Consider the following 20335-nt stretch of genomic DNA (forward strand, 5'->3'; position numbering starts at 1 on the left):
ATTTTAATGTATAGGTAACGACTACAATATTACCTACACGGTACATGCATTATTTGTTTTGTAGTGTTTAGAACATTCTAAGTTATTTAGTTTTCTGCGAATAGTTGACAACTTAAATCAAACATTTTTATATATATATCTATACTAGTACTAGGGTACGATAATTATTTATTGAATTTTTATATTTCTGTGTGTTGTTGTTGCAAATGTTGCAATATATAGTTAATGGAAAAATATAAAATAAAATTTTTAATTTGGTAAATTAAAACTGATAACAAATACATATTCAACACACGTGAATATTAACATGATGAGCACACTAGCTAATGAACTTAATGTATAGCATGTATGTAAATATTAATATCAAGTATGAATCTGTAATTTTTTAATTAATAATCAGGTGTCAATCGGTTATTATATTAGTTGAATAATTACTAATGTTTAATGTAGGTGGATTTTAACGAAAACGAGAAAATAGATTTATGGACTAAGATTTATTAACTAATGCTTTGGTTCGTATTGTTAGTCACAGTGGTATATTTACGGGGGGAGATGGGGAGATATATCTCCTCCTTGATTTTTTTTTTAGCTTATTTTAGTTTTATTAATGATTCGTTATTTAATGTGTTATATGTTATTATTATAAGATTTATGTACCTACTGTGTACAGATATAATATATATTAGGTGTGTAGCTATAATAAATTGATAGTATTATCGTCATGTATTTCGAGTTAAGGGAGAAAAATTATTTCAGTCATATCTCTCTCCTCAAAAAAATCCTAAATACGCCATTGGTTAGTCGATAAAGTATTTAAAGTATCAAAACACTATTCTTATCAATAATTATACTTGATTCAATATTTAAAAACAACTGTAACTAAAAATAGTGATTATTTCTATCACGTGTCGACGTGGTACTTAGTTATTTTATTTATCACATAGTAAATTAATTATCATAATATTATTAGTTGTGTTTTAAGCTATGTAATTATTATTATTATAATGCGGAAACGTGAATTAAGATATAAATATTTTTATCATGTCTGACGTCTTTTAAAACAGGTGAAATGTTATTATATTAGGCGGATTAAAGTGTGTTTGTTGTGTTTAATCTTGTTAAACGGATTTATTCATTATCTATGACTACGTCTTTTTCTATGATAAGCCATTGTAAATTTAATAATACATTAAATATATTGCGTGTTTATTTGAATTAAATTTTAACTAACATATTAATAAAATGCTTCTCAATGAATGAACGTTTATATTTTATTCAGTCCAATAAGAACAAAAAGCTTATCGTAATTAATATTACAATTATATACAAATACATTGTAATATATAGTTATTTCACTATTTTTTATACTGGTAAAGTTTTTGCTATAGATATTAACCCTATTGTATTAAACTAAACTATTTACTAAGTTATAAGCGTATAGCTCAATGTCACCTTAAATTATGCAAAGTGTCTAAGAAAACTATTCGGACTGGAAATGTATTACAAAAAGCCTTCTAATGCGTCGTGTAATATTGTACCCGTTTGCGTCCAGATAAATTGTATGTTATTATTTGTTAGTGTGTTATAGTTAACATGCTTACGTTACTTCAGTTTTTTTCGTTTCAATCAATAATTGAAAATGAAAAACATAGTCGCAACCAAGGTCTTTGTGCTTATACTACTTATTAACCGATGAGCTTGAAACGCGTTGTCAATAAAATCCTTTACGATCATACAGGACTCATAATTGCGACGATAGTCAGTGAAAAACAAACTTTGGCCTGTTATTATTTATTATTAACAAAAGTACAGTGGATCGTTTTCCGACGGACCTCGAACGACACATCTAACGCCACAGCTATTGTGTGTTGGCTTGGGCACGACGTGATTTTTAAGGGAAACTGATTGACTTTGTTAAATTTTCCATCAGAAAACCACTTTATGTTGGGCCATCGCTTTGGAGAAGACCGACCGCGACGTGCTATTACTCTTATTCGTGTAACCACTGTAACGGGATAATGTCCGTGTACGCTAAATCGTTCGTTTGCCAAATGTTTATGTATAATGTACAGTAATAATACACAATTGGGAAATTCAAATTTTATACTTATGTACGCATATTATTTTATTGTTGTTTTGACAAGGATGCCTCGAAAAACGATGACGACGGTACACACACCGATTCCGTTTTTTTCGATAGTTTCGTGTTTTTTTCTTTTTCCATTCCTTTCTCGTAGCATCATTACTATTATTATTATTATTATTATTATACGCATACGTATACATAGACATACGGGGCTTCACGTCCTATACCTACGTCCTACCTATTGGCGAACACCCGAAAACCCATCGCACCGGAACGGAACGGTAGCACTAACAGGGTTTCTCATTTTGTCGTCGACAAGGTCAACTGCATGGCAACAAATATATATATATATATATATATATATATATATATAAGTAATACACGTCCGATCGCATTGAACTCTTACACACGCACACATTTAATAACTTATAAATATATACAGTACACACAAACGCGCTCACATCGCATGTCATTCGTATAATGTGTTCCACGAGTTTATGATGTATTATTATATTATATTATTGTTATTTTTATTATTTATTGCGTTTGCCGTTTCACGTATAAAACCTATTATTTTGTTTTTTATTTATTTATTTCTTTTTACATAACATTTTTCCCGGTGGAAATCGACTTCCGGATTTGACAATGATGAATATAACGACTAATGCGTTCAGTAGTAACATTGAACATTCACACTCTGGTTTTACGTTTTTAAATTGGATTTTGCTTTTCTTGTTCCTTCCTCGGTTCTTTGTGTTATATTAGTCTACAGTGTTTGCCATCATCGTTATGACTTAACAACGTGTGTGTCACGACGCAGCAGTTGTTGTAAGACCTCAAATTCGATAAAAAAAAAAAAAAAAATTAATAATAATAATCAACTGGTAAACGGTTGGTTGTTGGAAATGAGGCTATGTTATGAAATCTGTTGCATGTAGCCTATAGTTGGATTGGTTTTAAACGGGTCGTTTAGTATAATTTCACGGGCACGCTGGCTTCAAGAAAAATGTGAATATTTTCTTTTTTTGTGCATTTCCTTAAAAATTCGGAAACGAGGTCGGTTGTTGTTAGAAATAACAAAACGACCTGGTAAGCTGCAGTCTTCATTATATGAATTATTGTATACTTTTCAACATATTTTGTATGTTTCAAATAAACTTCGACCACATTATACACATTATACACTTGTTCAAAATACAACACCTAATTTGTATATAAATAATTATTTTTAACTGGAATATATTGGTATAGTTATCTCTACTATTATGGGTATTATTTTTATATTTGTGAAACGATCTTTGTAATGTATTGTGTTCCTTGCATATAACTATTAATTTAATTTGTTTATTTGGAATAGATATGACTAATATACATAATTGTTTAACATGCTTTTTACTGTTCATCCATATTGAACATCAATTATTTTATTAAATAAAACAAAAATATGTATCAAATGAAGAGCAACACAATCAAACACTGGTCAATACTGAATATTGACACTATTTTTTACTGATTAAGAACTATACTATTAGTATCCATACTGACAATAATATTAATCGTGCGAGGGCTGCATTAATGTTTGTTCAACAGCACAGGACGTATAAGTTTGTAATGGCTCGAGTCGTAAGAAAGAATTTGAATTAAATCGAATATTGAATAAACTAAAATACAGTTTTGTCATTGCTGTTGGTTCATTATGGTTTTAAAAAGCGAAAGTTAATGTAATAGTATAATCATTATATGCCATTATTATCGTATCATAAAAAAAAAAACAAAACAATTTCTCACATTATTTTTTTAAAATGATTACAAGTCGTATTTAGAGTATCTATTAAAATATGAACAAAAAAGAAAGAACAATAATAAAAGAAAAGAACAATATTTTGATGTTTTCTAAAAATTATCTTTTATAACTTAATAATACTTGTATCGTATTTCAAACTTATGATGTGTTTCATAAAGCATTTACATTAAAATATTATAACCAAAGTTAAATTATTATCATGCTCATAGGTATTTACGTTTTAGATACAAATTATTATAATGGATATTATTCGTTAACTTTTAAATTATTGAGTTTGTATAATAATCTTTTATAAATGAATTTTAACGGAGATTTGTATATTATTAATATTTTTATTTGTCTGTACCAACGTAGAACTTAACCTATTAGAGCTATCGATTTTAAATTTTGAGAGTAGATTAATATTATAATTTCACCGTGTACTAAGAAAAGATATTTTAAAATTTTGATTTTAAGATGTTGAAATTGGCAAAAAACAAAATTTTACGTATGAATTGTATACCTATGCCTTATGGCCTATATACATTGGTGAGTAAATGCTTATAAGCAGTGAGCCTCTAGCTCACATTTTTAGGCTTTTTTTCATATTTTAAATTTTTTGTGGCATGCTTCAGAGTCCTGAATCAACTACACTCACTAATTTAGTAATTTTGGCACCAAATGGAAGTATAGCGAGTGTTAGTTTATAGAGAAGTTTTGTTATTAAATTGTTGTCATAAATTATTATTTTTTATTATAAACCTATTAAAATTTCGTGGGTAAAGCTGCGACCGGTAACCCGCTAGTTTTATGTGTTATATTATATCTATGACTGTAAGTAATAAGTTAACATTTTTATTTATTTTTTATTACAGCCAACGTAAATTATTGACGTGATATTATATACTATTAGGTTTATATATTATGAAACATTGTTTGGATTAGGTGCATTTAACTTGTGAATATAAAAATGATCTATCTATAAGTATGCTAATACAAAGTCATAAAATAAGTAGATTTATGAGTATATAATAAATAGATTTTTATGCATGAAAAACTTCTTATTAATATCAAGCTTGCATGCACTTTTGAGTTTTTATTATAATTAGATAATCTTAAATAATGCACTTACGACGTGTAAAATAGCTAAAACTCGAAGAAAAGAAAACACTCAACCGTGATAATGTCGTTGTCGTATATATGTATTAATTATGTAACACATCTCATTAAGAAGTTATTAAAAGGTAAATATTTAAATTTTAATAGTGGTCGCGTAATGAATTAATGAAAAAAAAAATTATTTGAATTTATTTAAAATTTTATATTTTCTTGGATTTAATAAACTTTTTTAGATGAATTATTATTACTGAAATAGGTTATTTTAATTTTTTAAAAGAACACCACACACCTGATTTTTAAGCTTATTGGTGTATAAATATATAATTTATTTAAATAAAATATTAATTTAAAGTACCTAAGTTACAAGTAGTTTTATTTCAGTACCATTTTTGGTAGTTGTGAAATAATATTGCAAAATAGTTTCGCGCAAAACAGAACCAGTTTTATAGTTTAAAAACTAGATTAATACATAATAAAGAAGGTTACAATATTTAATATGTCGTAGAATTTTTATTTATTTATTTTTTTTTTGATAACGTTTTTATTATTTTAAAACCAGTTATTTTTATGTTAATTAAACTTAGGCATTTTTTATGTTAATTTTATTAAATAATTAATAATACTATATAACACACCAAATATTATCTTTGATATCATACTTATAATAATTTAGTTTCTCGTTAATGACCGTATCTTGAGTGGTTCATTTTTATAAACTATTTATGAGCATGCAGAATGGTATTATAGAAAATGAATTTATATCTATAAAACAATACCTATTTAAATATAATTAATGTATTGATTAACAGTTTGTTTTTAAAATAATTCTTTTCTAAAATTTGAAATGGTCTAAAATTCAATTGAACGATTACTATAATATTGAATTACAATATCTAAAAGTGTAATGATATATATGTATAATTGTTGAAACTTGTTTTTATAGCAGCTATGTGCTTATGCGTGTACTGTATATTATATTAAAATGTAAAATAAAATTTAAGATATAATGTTAAGAATTAAAAAAATAAGAAATTCTGTACATTTTTATTTTGTTTTTAAATTGTTTAAAATTATGATTAAGTGCACATAAAAAAAAAAAATTATTATTTTCTAAAATAATTTAATTAATCTGTTTTGCCACGCGTTGGTTAAATTTAAATTTTAAATCATCTGTTTTCAATCAAGCATACAATATACTAGGTACACGATATTTCATTTAATAGGAATGTAGGATGCTAATAAAAGAAAATTTACGGACAGTATACAGTGACTGGGTAGTGGGAACTTTAGTTTTTGTCTCGCTCATTCACCTTGGAAATCAGCATAGTGTCTTAGACTTTATTTACTTTTTATATATTTTAATACCTATACAGTTTTATTTAATTATTAGTTTTTGTCATGATTTCCTAAAAATTATCTGATTACGAAAATTAATTAAATCTTCGTTAATTGTTTTTATAACCTATTGTTGTTTGTCAATATTTTAACAAATTTCAAATCTATGAAACACTCCTTCAACATAAAAATTGGTTTAGATGAATTTTTTGGTGACTTGGTAAAATATACATCATTATTTTAATAGTAACATTTTGATTAAGAAATGTGTACAATTTAAATCCATTTCCAAATTGTAAAAAAAATGTTGCTGGATTCTATACATGATGTATATTATGTATAACAATTAGGTACCTAGTGTAAATGTCCACTATAATAACGATTTAAAATAAACATGATAAGATATTTAAGGTTTTACTTTACTTAGGTACTACAATTACTCAGATCACTACGAACGATAGTTACATTATATTACCTATCTAATATCCTTTAGTTTGAACGTAGTAGTGTTAAGTTGTGGTATCATCACTGTAATACGCTCATATGTGTAATTTCAGTACGTATATTGAAAAAAAAATAACGTGATCAATGCATTGCAGTTGACAAGGCACTTATACGTATATATAATATTTATATTATATTACATTTTATTGTATCTACACGAACAGCTGAGTCCAATTAATCAAGACACTATGCGAGGTCTTATATTATGTTCGTAATCGTATGTATAAATATTATATGCATGCGTGCGACAAATAAAACCTTATATACCTTAGGAACGTTCACGATTTTACACCCACCGAATGTGTTAATGTGTTTAACTGTGGTTATTTATTTATTTTTTTTCAATATAAAGAACTACATAATATGACGTAGGTACCTACATCATAATAATATAATACAAGTGGTTTGAAAAAAAATAAATAGTTTAATTCATATATCACCTGCAGTATATGTATATATCACCTCTGTGTTTGTGGGTACCTACGTCTCGACGGTGTGAAAAAAAAAAGTCGTATAGATAATAATTATAATAACTGTGTGTAATTATAATAATAATAAAAATATAATTTAATGTGCATGTAAGCGACATGCATTTATACTGTATACAACTAAATATTATATATTATATACCCGTAGCACTAGTTGACTGTACGACATATACAAGGTTGTCGATTCAATGGCCCTCGAGGTAGCAACGAAATTTATCGAGTGGTCTTTTACGTCACGGTATATATACCGTTTATATACCTACATATAGGGCCAACGTGTCGAGTGTCCCGGAGTGAATGACACGTACGCGTCGTGTGCAGGGTATATCTAGCTCCTATACAATATATTATATATTATCTTCACATGGAATGACCAGGAAAAAAATAATTCAAAAGTGCGTAAATATGGACAATGTGTGTTGTGTATTATGTATGCTTACGTGGAATAGAGAAAGGCTTTGGACTTGATGTAATAAGTTTTTACTGCAGTCAGTTTAAGCGCACAGCTATACTAGCTACATAATATACCTAGTGTAGGTATCACTAATATGGTGATGTATTCGGCGGCTCTATAGTACAGGTTTTATGAACATAATACTAAGTCCAAGGGTGGATTTAACAATTTTCCACCTCTATGTCAAAAAAAAAAAAAAAATAAATAAAAAAAATATAACCCTTATTTAAAAAAAAATCACCTTTGTACAACAAAATTTCTTTACATGATAATATTTTTTATGTATTATGCAATTATTTTTTTCATTTAACTAAAGTTCAATATAAAACGTTTTGATTCAAATATAGTATTTTCTCTTTATTCTTATTAAACAAGAAAAAAATAATAAATTTATTAAATAATTATTTGGTTATATAAGTAGTTTTAATGTTAATTATTTATTTGAAATTGAAAAATTTAAGAAAAAAATTAAGTATTTTTCTATAGGAAGGTACAAGAATAAAATAAATATTAAATACAATTTTATTGCGTATAAAAAAAAGTCGCCCTCCATAAATTTGCTGCCCTATGCGGCTGCATAGTTCGCAGTGCCTTAAATCCGCCCCTGACTAAGTCTAAGTCTTTTAATTCCTATTTTTTTATTCGATAATTTCACCTATTCAAAATATGGTTTTTGAAATTTATAAGTATTATTCTTTAGGACAATATTTTAAAATATTTGGAGTTCTTATGTCATCATTCAAAGTGTATCTTTTAGTGACACATGCTTCTTTTTTGTTCGAGTCATTCGAGAACTGTCTTTTTAAATAAAATTTATTTAGTACTAAACCGATTTTTTTTGAACATTTTGATGTAAGTTATTCCTAAATTGAATTTTTTTAACGAGTTGTTTCTAAGTCATTAAATTTTTCTGTACCTATTAAGCCATTAAGGTCTAAGAATAATACTTAGTAGTTTATAACTGTAAGGTTAGAAAAAAATTTTCAAATAAAGAATATTATGCGAGTATCAATTGTCGCTCTGCTGTACACTAGGTGTAGAACGTGTACTTCGTTATTGAATAGTAAATAATAAGAAATGTGTTGAATTTGAATTTAATGATTGATCATTGAATACGATGAAAAACGATTCAAAGTGAAGACAGTTTAACTTTTAGTTAACATAAGATTTGATAAGATAATAATAATACAATTTTAACTACATATATAATATTCGTATTTTGTTTTCTCAATTGTTTTAAAAAACATTGAGAATAATCTTTATTTAACTAACCAAAATAGTAAAAATAAATCTAATTTACTTTCAAAAATATTTCTTAAAATTGATGATTAGAGAATTTTTTTTGGTAGAAAAAGTACTTTCAGATACAAAAAATTAAAAAAAAATTACATATTTTAAAATTTATATATACGTATATATATCAGAATTTAAAAGAAATATGTATCATCATAGAATTTTTATTAAATAGTTTAGAAATTTAGTCATTAAAAAATGTGTCTTTAATTGTATTAAAAATGAAATTATAAACATCATAAAATTAATAAATGTTTTATTAAAATACAAGGAGAGAAATGTTCTCAAGCATGTAGGGTGAATGTATATAACATCGCCCCATACAACATTTCTGTGTGTAGATCTTGTTCGGGATCGACGTTCAATTGTTTAATATGATGCAGTAAATATTTTAAATGGTTCTTATTTGTTATGCTATCCGCACACTTCGAAAATGATATCTTGTGAAACATCTACATAGTTGCTTGTTATTAATATTATAAGTTTTAATCATATCTGGAGTACTATGCGTGTATAAATCGCGTTGTACCTACATAGGTACGACCTATAATTTTTCGTTTGCTTTTCAGTGTTGATATTTGATTTCATCCAAATTTTTTGTTTTAGATTTTCAATTTGCGAAATTATTTCCGTGGTTATAATTTATTATACGATATTATATAAGTATCATGTTGCACGTGTTTCATTTAAAGATTATAAATTATTGCAATTTCAACAATATAATAAATTGTTAATTTATGGTGTGTTATGTGTTTATAGGTGATCCGATGATGTCGTCCATGAAACCGGCTCCACTGCAGTTTGTCAAGCTGGCACCGTCTGATCTCTATCGTTCGGCGCAAGATCAGCTGAACAAAACGGCTGCAGTGGTCGTCAAGCCAAAACCAAAAGAATTTGATGCTGACTGGCAATCGGTAAACTGCTGTTATAATATAAATTAATTATTATGTTATGTATAAACTACTTAAAATGTAATATACTATTTTAGCTTAAAAAATGATAAAAATAAAAACAATATACTATATACTTAAGTATTAATGATTTGAAAAATTTTAGTTAATTAATAATTTATAAGTACATGTTAGTTTTATTAAACTCAACCGTCTTTTAAATTATATAATCTCATTCTTAAATTATACATAAGTATCTAACAAAAATCAAGAATATCTGGCTAGTATAAAAAAAGTCTGAAATAAATATTATTTTTAAAAAAATAGGTAAATTTTTCGTGTTTTATCATTCTAAAATAATGATATAATTTATTTATGTATATTTATAGACTAATTTATAATATATATCACGATTACACTATTATTATATTTATTTGCAGGACTTGGATAATTGGAAAAGTAACAGGAGAAAACAACAGGAGCACATTATTGAGCGACTGGTAGAGGTGAAGAAATTTGAAACGGATAGGTTGGACGATGGGTTCCGGAAAAGGAGCAAAACGTTTAACGAGATGATACAAGAAAGGTAAGGGTAACCATAACTGGTCACATAATTTCACTGGTATACGACTCTTTTCAATGTAGCTATTCATACTTCCCATTCGATTTTATAAAGGATTTTACTTTTTATATTAACATTTAAAAAAACTAATTTGTTCAAAACAAAAGAATTTTGTTAAATATTTTTAAATTCAATCTATTGAAATTTGCATAATGATTGTGTATACACATACTAATACACATATATTATAAGCAACCATATTATTATTTATATGCTACTGTAGTTATCCGAAATTGGTATTTTTGTTTCGTAATATTTTCTATCTATAATCGAAGTCACCATATTTATAAATGGATTGCATTTAATATCTTTAGAATCTAAAATAAGGATATGATTAAATCATAAAAAAATCTATAATTAATGTAATAAAAAGACCTAAAATAATTGTATGCATACAAAATGTATAAAATCTATCCTTCAAAAATAAGTTTTATGTGTTTAAATACTTTAAATCATATAATTGTATGCAATAATGCGTTTTATTTCATAATTTTGTTTTGTTTAATATTATATATCCTAGCCGTAGTGAAAGTATTTTAAAATTGTCTTATAGGTTTATTTATCTTTGATGACTTATTTCATGGTTATATATTAATATTATTTTATACAATGAAATGTAAAAGTAAATTGGCTTTTAATTAACTCAAATGGCTATTCGGTATAATGTGTGTAAAGGTTATGTTTATGTATAAATGAATCATGTTATATTTATTCAATGATATTTTTAAAAAAAATATTATTTGAAACTCCATTCAAGCAAAACATAGAAGAACACAAGAATGTGTTAAAAATATATTTATTAAATTTTTGTTTTAAACAATGTACAATTTTTCTAAGATGTAAAATTAATATGCTTAATTATTCGTTTTCATATTAAATTAATCCTACATCTATGTATGTAGTCAAATAACAGAAGACAAGTTGTAAATTGGGTCGATTGCATGGTTTAAAAATTATTATTTTTCAAATTTTGATAATTGAAAATACAAACATTTTACGTATTATGTAATTTAATTAAATAACATATACTATTAAACTATTATTTGATGACTAATAGTTCAAATATAATATCGTGTTTCTGGTTGTGATTATTATTGTTTAGAAATATCTTGCTAAATATGTTATATCAACGGTTCACAACTTTTTTTCGTTTCTTACCCCTAAGTTTAATTTTTTGTTAGATTGTACCCTTCATTATAATTTTTAAACTTTTTTACATAATTACTTTTAAAATATTTGAATAAAAAATAATAAACATTCTATGTTACATTTTATACTCCATATCTATTAGATAAGTTGATGGTTAAGTTTTAATTTGTAACACAAATTTTCATTTTTCATGACATATATTGAATAATTTTGAAACGAAACTTTTTTTAATAAACAAATTAAACATTTTCCATCATTGATTAATTTTTTTCCCGTGCCCCTTCAGATTATACTCCAGGCTAAGAACCGCTATAGTATATGATTGTTTATTTTTTAAAGTTCTTAGACATTGATAATGTACTGCAGGTATGATTTGTTTATTATAATTAAAATAGTATAGGAAGTTAAAATTTAAAAAATACATAAATCAATTTTAAATTTATAGGATTTCTTTCAGAATAGAATAATACAATGACTCATTGAATACATTGTTATTATACAGATATAAATAATTATAACTAACGATTATTATGGGTGACACGTAAGCTGCAGATTAGTAAATAGTAAATATTATGTTAAAATCATTTAACAAAAATAATAATAACCGACAAAAATAAAAATAAACGCATTTATAACATGTTGAAATAAAAGCATAAAAATATTTTTACCGATTATTTAAGATTTTCTTAGACCCCTCGCTAATGCAGGCTGTATGCTGAAGTAATTTATGTTATACGTTCTACAGAAGATGTGTATACACATAAATAAATACACATATATATATATATATTTAAAAAATGTAAAACTTAATGAAACATATATGTAGTAGACAGTAGAAGTTGTTGTTCAGGTCGAAAAATGATCCATTTACATTCTCTTTTTATTCATTTTAAAAAGTGTAAAAAATAACGTCATATTATATCTCCTAAGATATGAAACGCATATTATGTACTTACAATTAATATACAATACACATGTCTGAAAAAAGAAATATATCATATATATGTAATATAACCACCGTGTAATTGGTACCTAACTAGTACCTACCTAATTGTCGGTTATAGGAATCAAATGTCCACATGATGTAGGTAGGTCCGATAGGAAATAATATGTCAAATGCAAACGAGGAAACCCATTTCTCATTTAGATTATTTTGCGTTACTAACACAAGTATTAAAATAAAAACAGTATTTGTTATATACCTTCGAAATTCACGGGAATATAATATATGTATGTAACCGTGAGGATAGTAAAATTACCATGTGCAACATGCCATATTGTTATATTATGTGTGTAATACCCCGTTTAATACAGTATATATCAAGGACGGTCAAACTTTTTTCGGCCACGATCTACTAAAAATATATTTCACCTTTGAGGATTGACTTCGATAAAAAAGTTTTTATTATTATTAAGTTACTATACCATCATAATTAATTTTCGTGAACGCAGCCTAAAAATAAATTCTAGCACGATCGACTTTAAAATCGTTTGCGATCGACTGTTGGGCCGCCCCTGGTATATATTATATAAGTTACTGAGCTTTTGAATAATTTTCAAATAATTTGTTTTCTTTGTTATTCGAAAATCTAAAGCCCAAGGAAAACGTGTATCTATATAACACAGATATACTCGTACCTACATTATTAATTTTGGTATTTTACCTCGTTCGGGTTTAGGCGCGAGTTAATCATTTCGCATGATTATTACTATATTATGATGCAATAATATGGACGGAATAACGGTGTTGTGCTGTTTGTGCTGTATCTATAGTTTTACAAAATAACAAAATTGGGAAAGTTGCTTTCATGTATAGATTTTCAGTGAGCATCTTCATTAAATAGGTTACTGTAATTGATGCGTTAAATTAAAATTAGAATTTTAATAATAAATATTTCCGTTTTCTGAAATTATTTTTCCAGATTATTATAAAAAGGACTGGAAACTTTTTCTTTTGACTCCAATAAAGTACCTAACCTACTTTAGGTATCATTTTATACTAGAAATCACACACAAAATTAAGGATTGAAGATATACTATCCCTAAAAGTGACGCTAAACAAAATTAAAACCTACATAAATACATCATTGTAAAACCAATAAATTCATTGCTTTGAAACTTGATCAAAATCTAAAATACTATTTTATTTTTTTTAATATTGGTTTTTATTTGCCGGTAGTATTTTTCTAATTTTTTGTTGGGCGATGTTTGATAATAATTATTATTGTTATGTTATAAAAAAATGTATCTATTACTATTAGGTTTATACTCGTCGTGCACTAGTGTATAGTGGCAATGTTGATGTCACACGTATATATTTCCCAAAGGTCGATTGTTGCTACTATGTTCATATTAAATTATAATCATACAATTTTATTGATCGTAGGTTAATTTAATGAACAATTTTTCGTTCAAACATGATGTGTTGTTGTATTGTGCTTTGATACATAATCTTAGAATATAGGCACAGCGATCGATTAAAAATAAATAAAACTTTTGTCGTTGTTCCAGGTTATAATTTAAATCACCTAACACCTTTATCGTAACGCCATTGATTGTTAGTAAATTATGTGCACATATAAGTATTTTATTCAAGGTCGTTTTTTTTTTTTTTTTTACTTATTTCTATCAACTCAGTTGATTTTTTTCAGATTGGTTTGTAAAATTATTTTCAAGATTTTCTCGTACTAGAGTACATTATTAATTTAATCATTTTAAATACTGCTGTTGTAGACTATAACTATACTGTATCTGTTTTTGGTATTATTAGTATTAATATAATTAATTCAATCATTAATTATAATATTTTGTTGTATCGCTAAGTTTAATTATTTTTTAATACTATTCTGTTATCCATCGCAGTCGTTGACGTTGAGTTATAGTTTTTGATTAAGATGCTTTTAATTGCCTGTATAATGTAATATAAAATCTTTAGTTTATTTTACATTATAATTATATTATGAAATTCAAAAATATTACACTATGATTATATTATGAAATGCAAAAATATTACATTTGATTGGTATATGCTGTATATAATTGAACGGGTACAATCGAATGTGTGATTTTTGTTAACTGGGACAATGTACAGCTAATGGCGACTAGAAAAAAACTCCGTTCTAGGTATAGAAAAATGTATAAACATGTTTTTTTTGGAAATTAACGCAAAAAACCGGTCGAGTAGACTCGTGAGAATCTCTATTTACTATGGTTGTGTTGTACAACTATGCATTTTAAATCATTGTAACAACAGTAAAACTATAAGTACAACAATAATAAAATCAAACAATTAGGTATCTACAATGTATACTTTACCAAAACTCAAATTAGAAAATTATTTTTTTTGATTTTTAAATATTATACCATTCTTGAGAATTTTTTATATTTATTTATTTACTGACGCATTATCGCATATAAATTATATTATATCAGTCATTATTATTGCATTTCATAAAAAATATAAATACCTACTCATAGTAATGATTATATGAGTGTTTACTATTAGAGTTATTAATTATACTAACTTAATCGTATATTGAATTATTATTAGCATAATTGCATAATATGCAATTTATAATTCATATAGTTTTAAATTAATTAAGTTAAATTTCCGTGATTTTTTTATTTGGGTTGTTTGTAGAAATTTGTTTTAATTTAATTATTTTAAAAACTATGTAGGTCGAAGAGAATAATTATTTTTATTTTTAGGTCGTTAAAACTTAGATTCGATTGGCGGTAGCTATATTGTATATACCTGCAGAGTCGTATATAATAGTGGACGTGATTGATAAATTAATTAAACTAGCATATATCTGGTTGATTGGCAATGCAGTTATTATATTGCATTCGTGCAAAAATTTGATCTATTTGTATCTTTACTCTCATGTGGACAGTAATTTTCTTAAAAAAATAATTATTTTTATTGTTCAGAGTTCAACGAACGCGTTTAACCTATCGGAAATACCTATAAAATTAATATGTAGGTATATACGCATATATAAATATTATCGATCTTGAAAGTTTACTGTAAAATCGGTCAGTGGGTCCGACCTTGGATTATTGAAGGAACAATGTAGTATGAAAGCACACAAATAATATTATTTGCGTCTAGTCTTGCACACAAGGTATTTAACTTAAAATCAAATTTTTATTCATAGTTTATTTCGCAGATTATATAATGTACATTTTAAAAGGGGATAGTTTTGTCATAGTATACATACATTCTTAGAAGTTTTCTCTATCTAAATAATTTTTTACACTAAAATTATATACATTGTACCTACCTATCTACCTATCTATAGCATGATCTATTTGGAGCCTTTCAATAGGTAAAGAAAGATGTCCGTAGTCCCGACCGATGCGTGATTGTGTAATAATTCTGACGGTATTTTTTCAGCACATAATAGGTATAATATTATCTGGGCCGTTTATAGCAATCAACTGTGTATATTGTCTTTCTCCGTTTTATATTATCGTCTAACTGAACTGTGAATACACGGACTAACCTAATCATTTTTTTGGCACCACTTATGGTTATGTGTTCATACAATTTTAGCTATATTTTAGATATATGTACCAATATGAAAATATACGCATACTTATTGCACGCGTGCATAATATGATATCTAAATTGAAATCGCGGCGATAGAGGCGTGGAAAAATCGCTATATATACACAATACTTTAACTTTCGGGGATATATATTACGTATGCATAGGTGTCTATAGATTTTTTTCCCGTTCATAACGTTATTATAAAATTCTCCACAAATTATATATACATTTATCCGGTATGATATTTTATTCACATACCACTCTGCTGATCAAATAACAGTATAGATTATCATAGAGTACTGAAAAATCATTTTACGATATATTTATGTTAACGACTTTAACAAAGAAAAATATGTAATTTTGATTTTTAAGTACCCGATATCGACAATTATTGCAAAATCCGTCAACATTACTGTCCATATCAACCATTAATGTAGCAAAAAACAAACAATAATTTAACTCTGAAAACTTGATATTCACGTGTTTGTTATTTTAAATATGGACATGGATGTGTACCTAGTTCCTACAACGTACAGATACGCTGTAGCTTCTTATCAGTGGCTTACATACCATAAGTTTTCGGTTGTAACCGGATAGAAAATTGAAAATACAATCATTTCAGTTACAGGTGTATATAGTATTATGTAATGTTACTTATATTATATTAAACCCGTCGAGTTTGAATGACGGCTATAATATACATAATACATATATTATGCAGATACCTCGGATATCGTTGCTACGGTTTACGTAGTCCTCACCATGTACCAATCTCTTATAATGATTATGATCTTTGAGTCCTGTGTTTGTGTAATATTATATATTTATATTATAATATATGGTCAATTGCGTGTGGTTCTACACGCCATCTTCTCCTTTCTGATTTTTCTGCGTTCTTACGTCTCTTAATTAGCATTATATATATATTTTAGTTCTCACTCATTGTGTTTTCGTAGTATTTTCTCGTCAAAAACTGTCGGCCCGTGCACACACATGCATTGCGGCTGTGTAAACTTATGTCGAAATAATCGTTATGCAGTGATTTTGATTAGATCGGCTATTCGATTGCAGTGCGCAACAACAAAAATCGAACGAGAACGGCTATATATAATATAGCCTTGTTTTTAATTTTCAATCTCATTCGAATGTATATATTATTATTATTATTATAAATGTTGGTTATTATGTCGACGCATGTATATGTACATAATGAACAATACCGCAACTCAATGCCTCGCATATCCGTCACCGAGTGATTATTCGAATCGAGTTAATCCTCATGGTCCTCTGGCCTTGACACTTTCCACCAGTATAGGACATTTTATTACTAATCCAATTTCATAGAAAAATCGACTAAAACGCGACTAAATACTGTAACGGCGGTGACTTATTTGGATATAGTCTATATAGTTTATTGTTTATTAGTATATTATGTATATTTTTTATTGGACAGATAGGTATATGTATTTTGTCGTTTTATACGTTTTACACGATTTCAATGTGTTAAAATATCATTCCAAGAAAATTTTTAAAAACTAAACAATTTCAATGATGGCGTCTAAGTTGTCGGGTTAATATTTATTATTTTCTTCCATCGGCCACCGCATATATACATATATATTTACTAAATGTTTTTAAAAACCAGTTTAAAAAACAATGTGTTCACGTAATACATATTGCAATGAGAAATAACTTGTCAATTAGTCAATCAGTTAACATATTGTAGTTATGTTAAAAGTTTTAAAAATAATTGATTTTAAATCCGTTATTAAATCGTTATTGCTCAGACATATTTTTATATTAAATAAAGTTTTGGATTTATTGGAAACTAAAATATAAACATATTGTCTCTCGTATATTTAATTAAAACTTTTTAAAGTGTCTTAAAGAAAGATTTGCGTTTTAGTTTGAAAAGTTTCTATTAAATTTGTGAAAACATAAAATTTAATATCTTTAGTTGTGATATTTTAACAATATATACATTGAGAAGAGAGATTAATTAAATGTCTTCACGACTCAATTCTGCGGTAGTTGTTGCATATAGTCAATCTCCAGTAGCTGTTTTTATGCGTTAACTATCTGCAGATAATGTCAATAAGTTCAATTAGCACGGTCGATGCTTTCTATATACACACATTCATATATAAGATACATTTCCTTTGTATATAATACATCTGAAATCACCATTATTCGCGACTATTTGCTCTTGGCAGGAGATCAGTACATGGTTGTAGATAGGTACCTATATATTTCATTATTATCGAATATTTTCACATCTTTACCACCTTAGTCATTGCTACTAATGTGTCTATTGATTGGCGAATTTCGTCGTCTTACGCACGGTAGGTATACCTTTATATTATTAATATAATAATATATTAATGCCCATGTACATGAATGACCCCGCTTTCTTTCCGCGTGATCAATTATATATATATATATATATGTTTTATAAAGAAGCTGTTATATTGCATAGGCGCCTCGTGCGTATAGATCGGTCGGTGGCAAATTACTTTTGGATAGACGTGACAATTAATAGATGGTGGAGGTGGGAGATTAAAGAAGCGATTTTTTCTTATTTAATATTAAAAGCATCGCGGCTGCGACGACGATATTCAGGCTAACGAAAACGATAATGGGAATAAAATTATGTAAAGTTGTATTACTACATCAGGACATATGCGCTGCAGTGCAGTATACAATGGGATGCCAATTAAAGTGGCTAGGTGAAAGTTGTATTATGATATATCCAGGATTATGAGAGAACTGCAGTTCACAAACCAAAACGACTCACGTTCTAATAATAATAATAACAACAACGCACGACAATACACACACACACATACACACATATATACGTACATAATAATATTAAATATAGCAATATATATAATAAACTATAAATGTATAAATCGGTCAGTGCATTGAGCGTAAATGACAAATGTTAACATATTATAAAATGCGCTGTCGGGCCAATGCGAGTTTCCAAAACGAGTTTATGCCGCCACTGTTATTACCTAAATGTTTTTTTGGGAACACGACTCCACTTAAACACGTTAACGCCCTGTTTAGTCTTCGTACTTATGTGTTTTTTGTTCATTAACTTATCTCGATTAAAAAATATGTAGACGATTGATTTTTCATTATTTGTATATTACTGATATTTGCATGTTGTCTCTGCAGGGGTAAGAGCGGACGATTGAGGAGTTTACCCGCGCTGTACCAGGATGACGATGATAGTAACGATCTCAGCGACCTTGGCCTGAGCACTAGTAAAAAGAACTGCGTTGACGACTATGATGGAGATGAGATGCTGCAAAATCACACGACGGAAGACCATCGGAATCGTTCGACGGATAGTAGTGTCGAGGAGCGAGTGTCGCACCAATTCGATTGTCAAACCAAAGATCTGGTCGAAGAGGATCGCGAGGAGGATGACGTCTTCCGTGGAGCCAAAGAACCCGCGGCTGTGCCCGTCAAAATGGCGACGGTGCAAACGATTGCCGCAGTCATGGTGGCTCCGACCGAACCAGCCGTAGCCGAAAACGGATACGACAGGGCCATCAAAGACTATGTTGATTTCGCTGAGTCCAAGCGGACTTCCGTGGCTAAGTGTGAAGAACAGCCGTTACCGTGCCGTAAGCCCGCAGTAACCGAGATTAGGCGTCGGATGTCAGCGCCCAAAATCGAGGAGAAAGTCATGTTGCTCAAGACGCGATCGCAGTCCACGAAAGACTTGAACTCCGCTGCCACCGGTGAACTGCCCAAGGTGGACATTGTTAAGCGTCGGGAGATATTTGAGAAGATTTGTTCGGAAACAAAAGCTGCCGAAGTGCAACACAATATTCTGGCTAGACAATCGTCACTCGCAAAAAAGAAATCTCTCAAAGCATCGCCGACACCATCGCCACAGGCTAATGTTGCCACTCCTGTTGCGAACGTTTTTCTGGAACAAATGGTCGAAGACATCATTTATTCGCCCAAATCGCCGTTACCAGGTAAAATTTTCAAACGTACGCTTTACGTATTTAGGCATTTATTGTCTTTTTTCAACCAATAT

At 27.9% G+C, this 20335-nt stretch overlaps 1 protein-coding gene across 2 annotated transcripts in view; it reads left to right on the forward strand.

Moving 5' to 3' along the window:
• The window catches only part of LOC112601739, a 49198-nt gene that overhangs the window by 21297 nt on the left and 7566 nt on the right, over nucleotides 1-20335 (forward strand). For both annotated transcript variants that reach the window (XM_025349500.1, XM_025349501.1), the window contains exons 2-4: nucleotides 9822-9976; nucleotides 10393-10538; nucleotides 19459-20273. In XM_025349500.1, the coding sequence (XP_025205285.1) occupies nucleotides 9830-9976; nucleotides 10393-10538; nucleotides 19459-20273 (1108 nt within the window). In that variant the 5' untranslated portion in view covers nucleotides 9822-9829. The remainder of the gene's footprint in view (nucleotides 1-9821; nucleotides 9977-10392; nucleotides 10539-19458; nucleotides 20274-20335) is intronic.

This window comes from Melanaphis sacchari, unplaced genomic scaffold (assembly GCF_002803265.2).
Source record: "Melanaphis sacchari strain LSU unplaced genomic scaffold, SCAv2.0 Contig7_pilon_pilon, whole genome shotgun sequence".
In the NCBI taxonomy this organism is placed as follows: domain Eukaryota; kingdom Metazoa; phylum Arthropoda; class Insecta; order Hemiptera; family Aphididae; genus Melanaphis; species Melanaphis sacchari.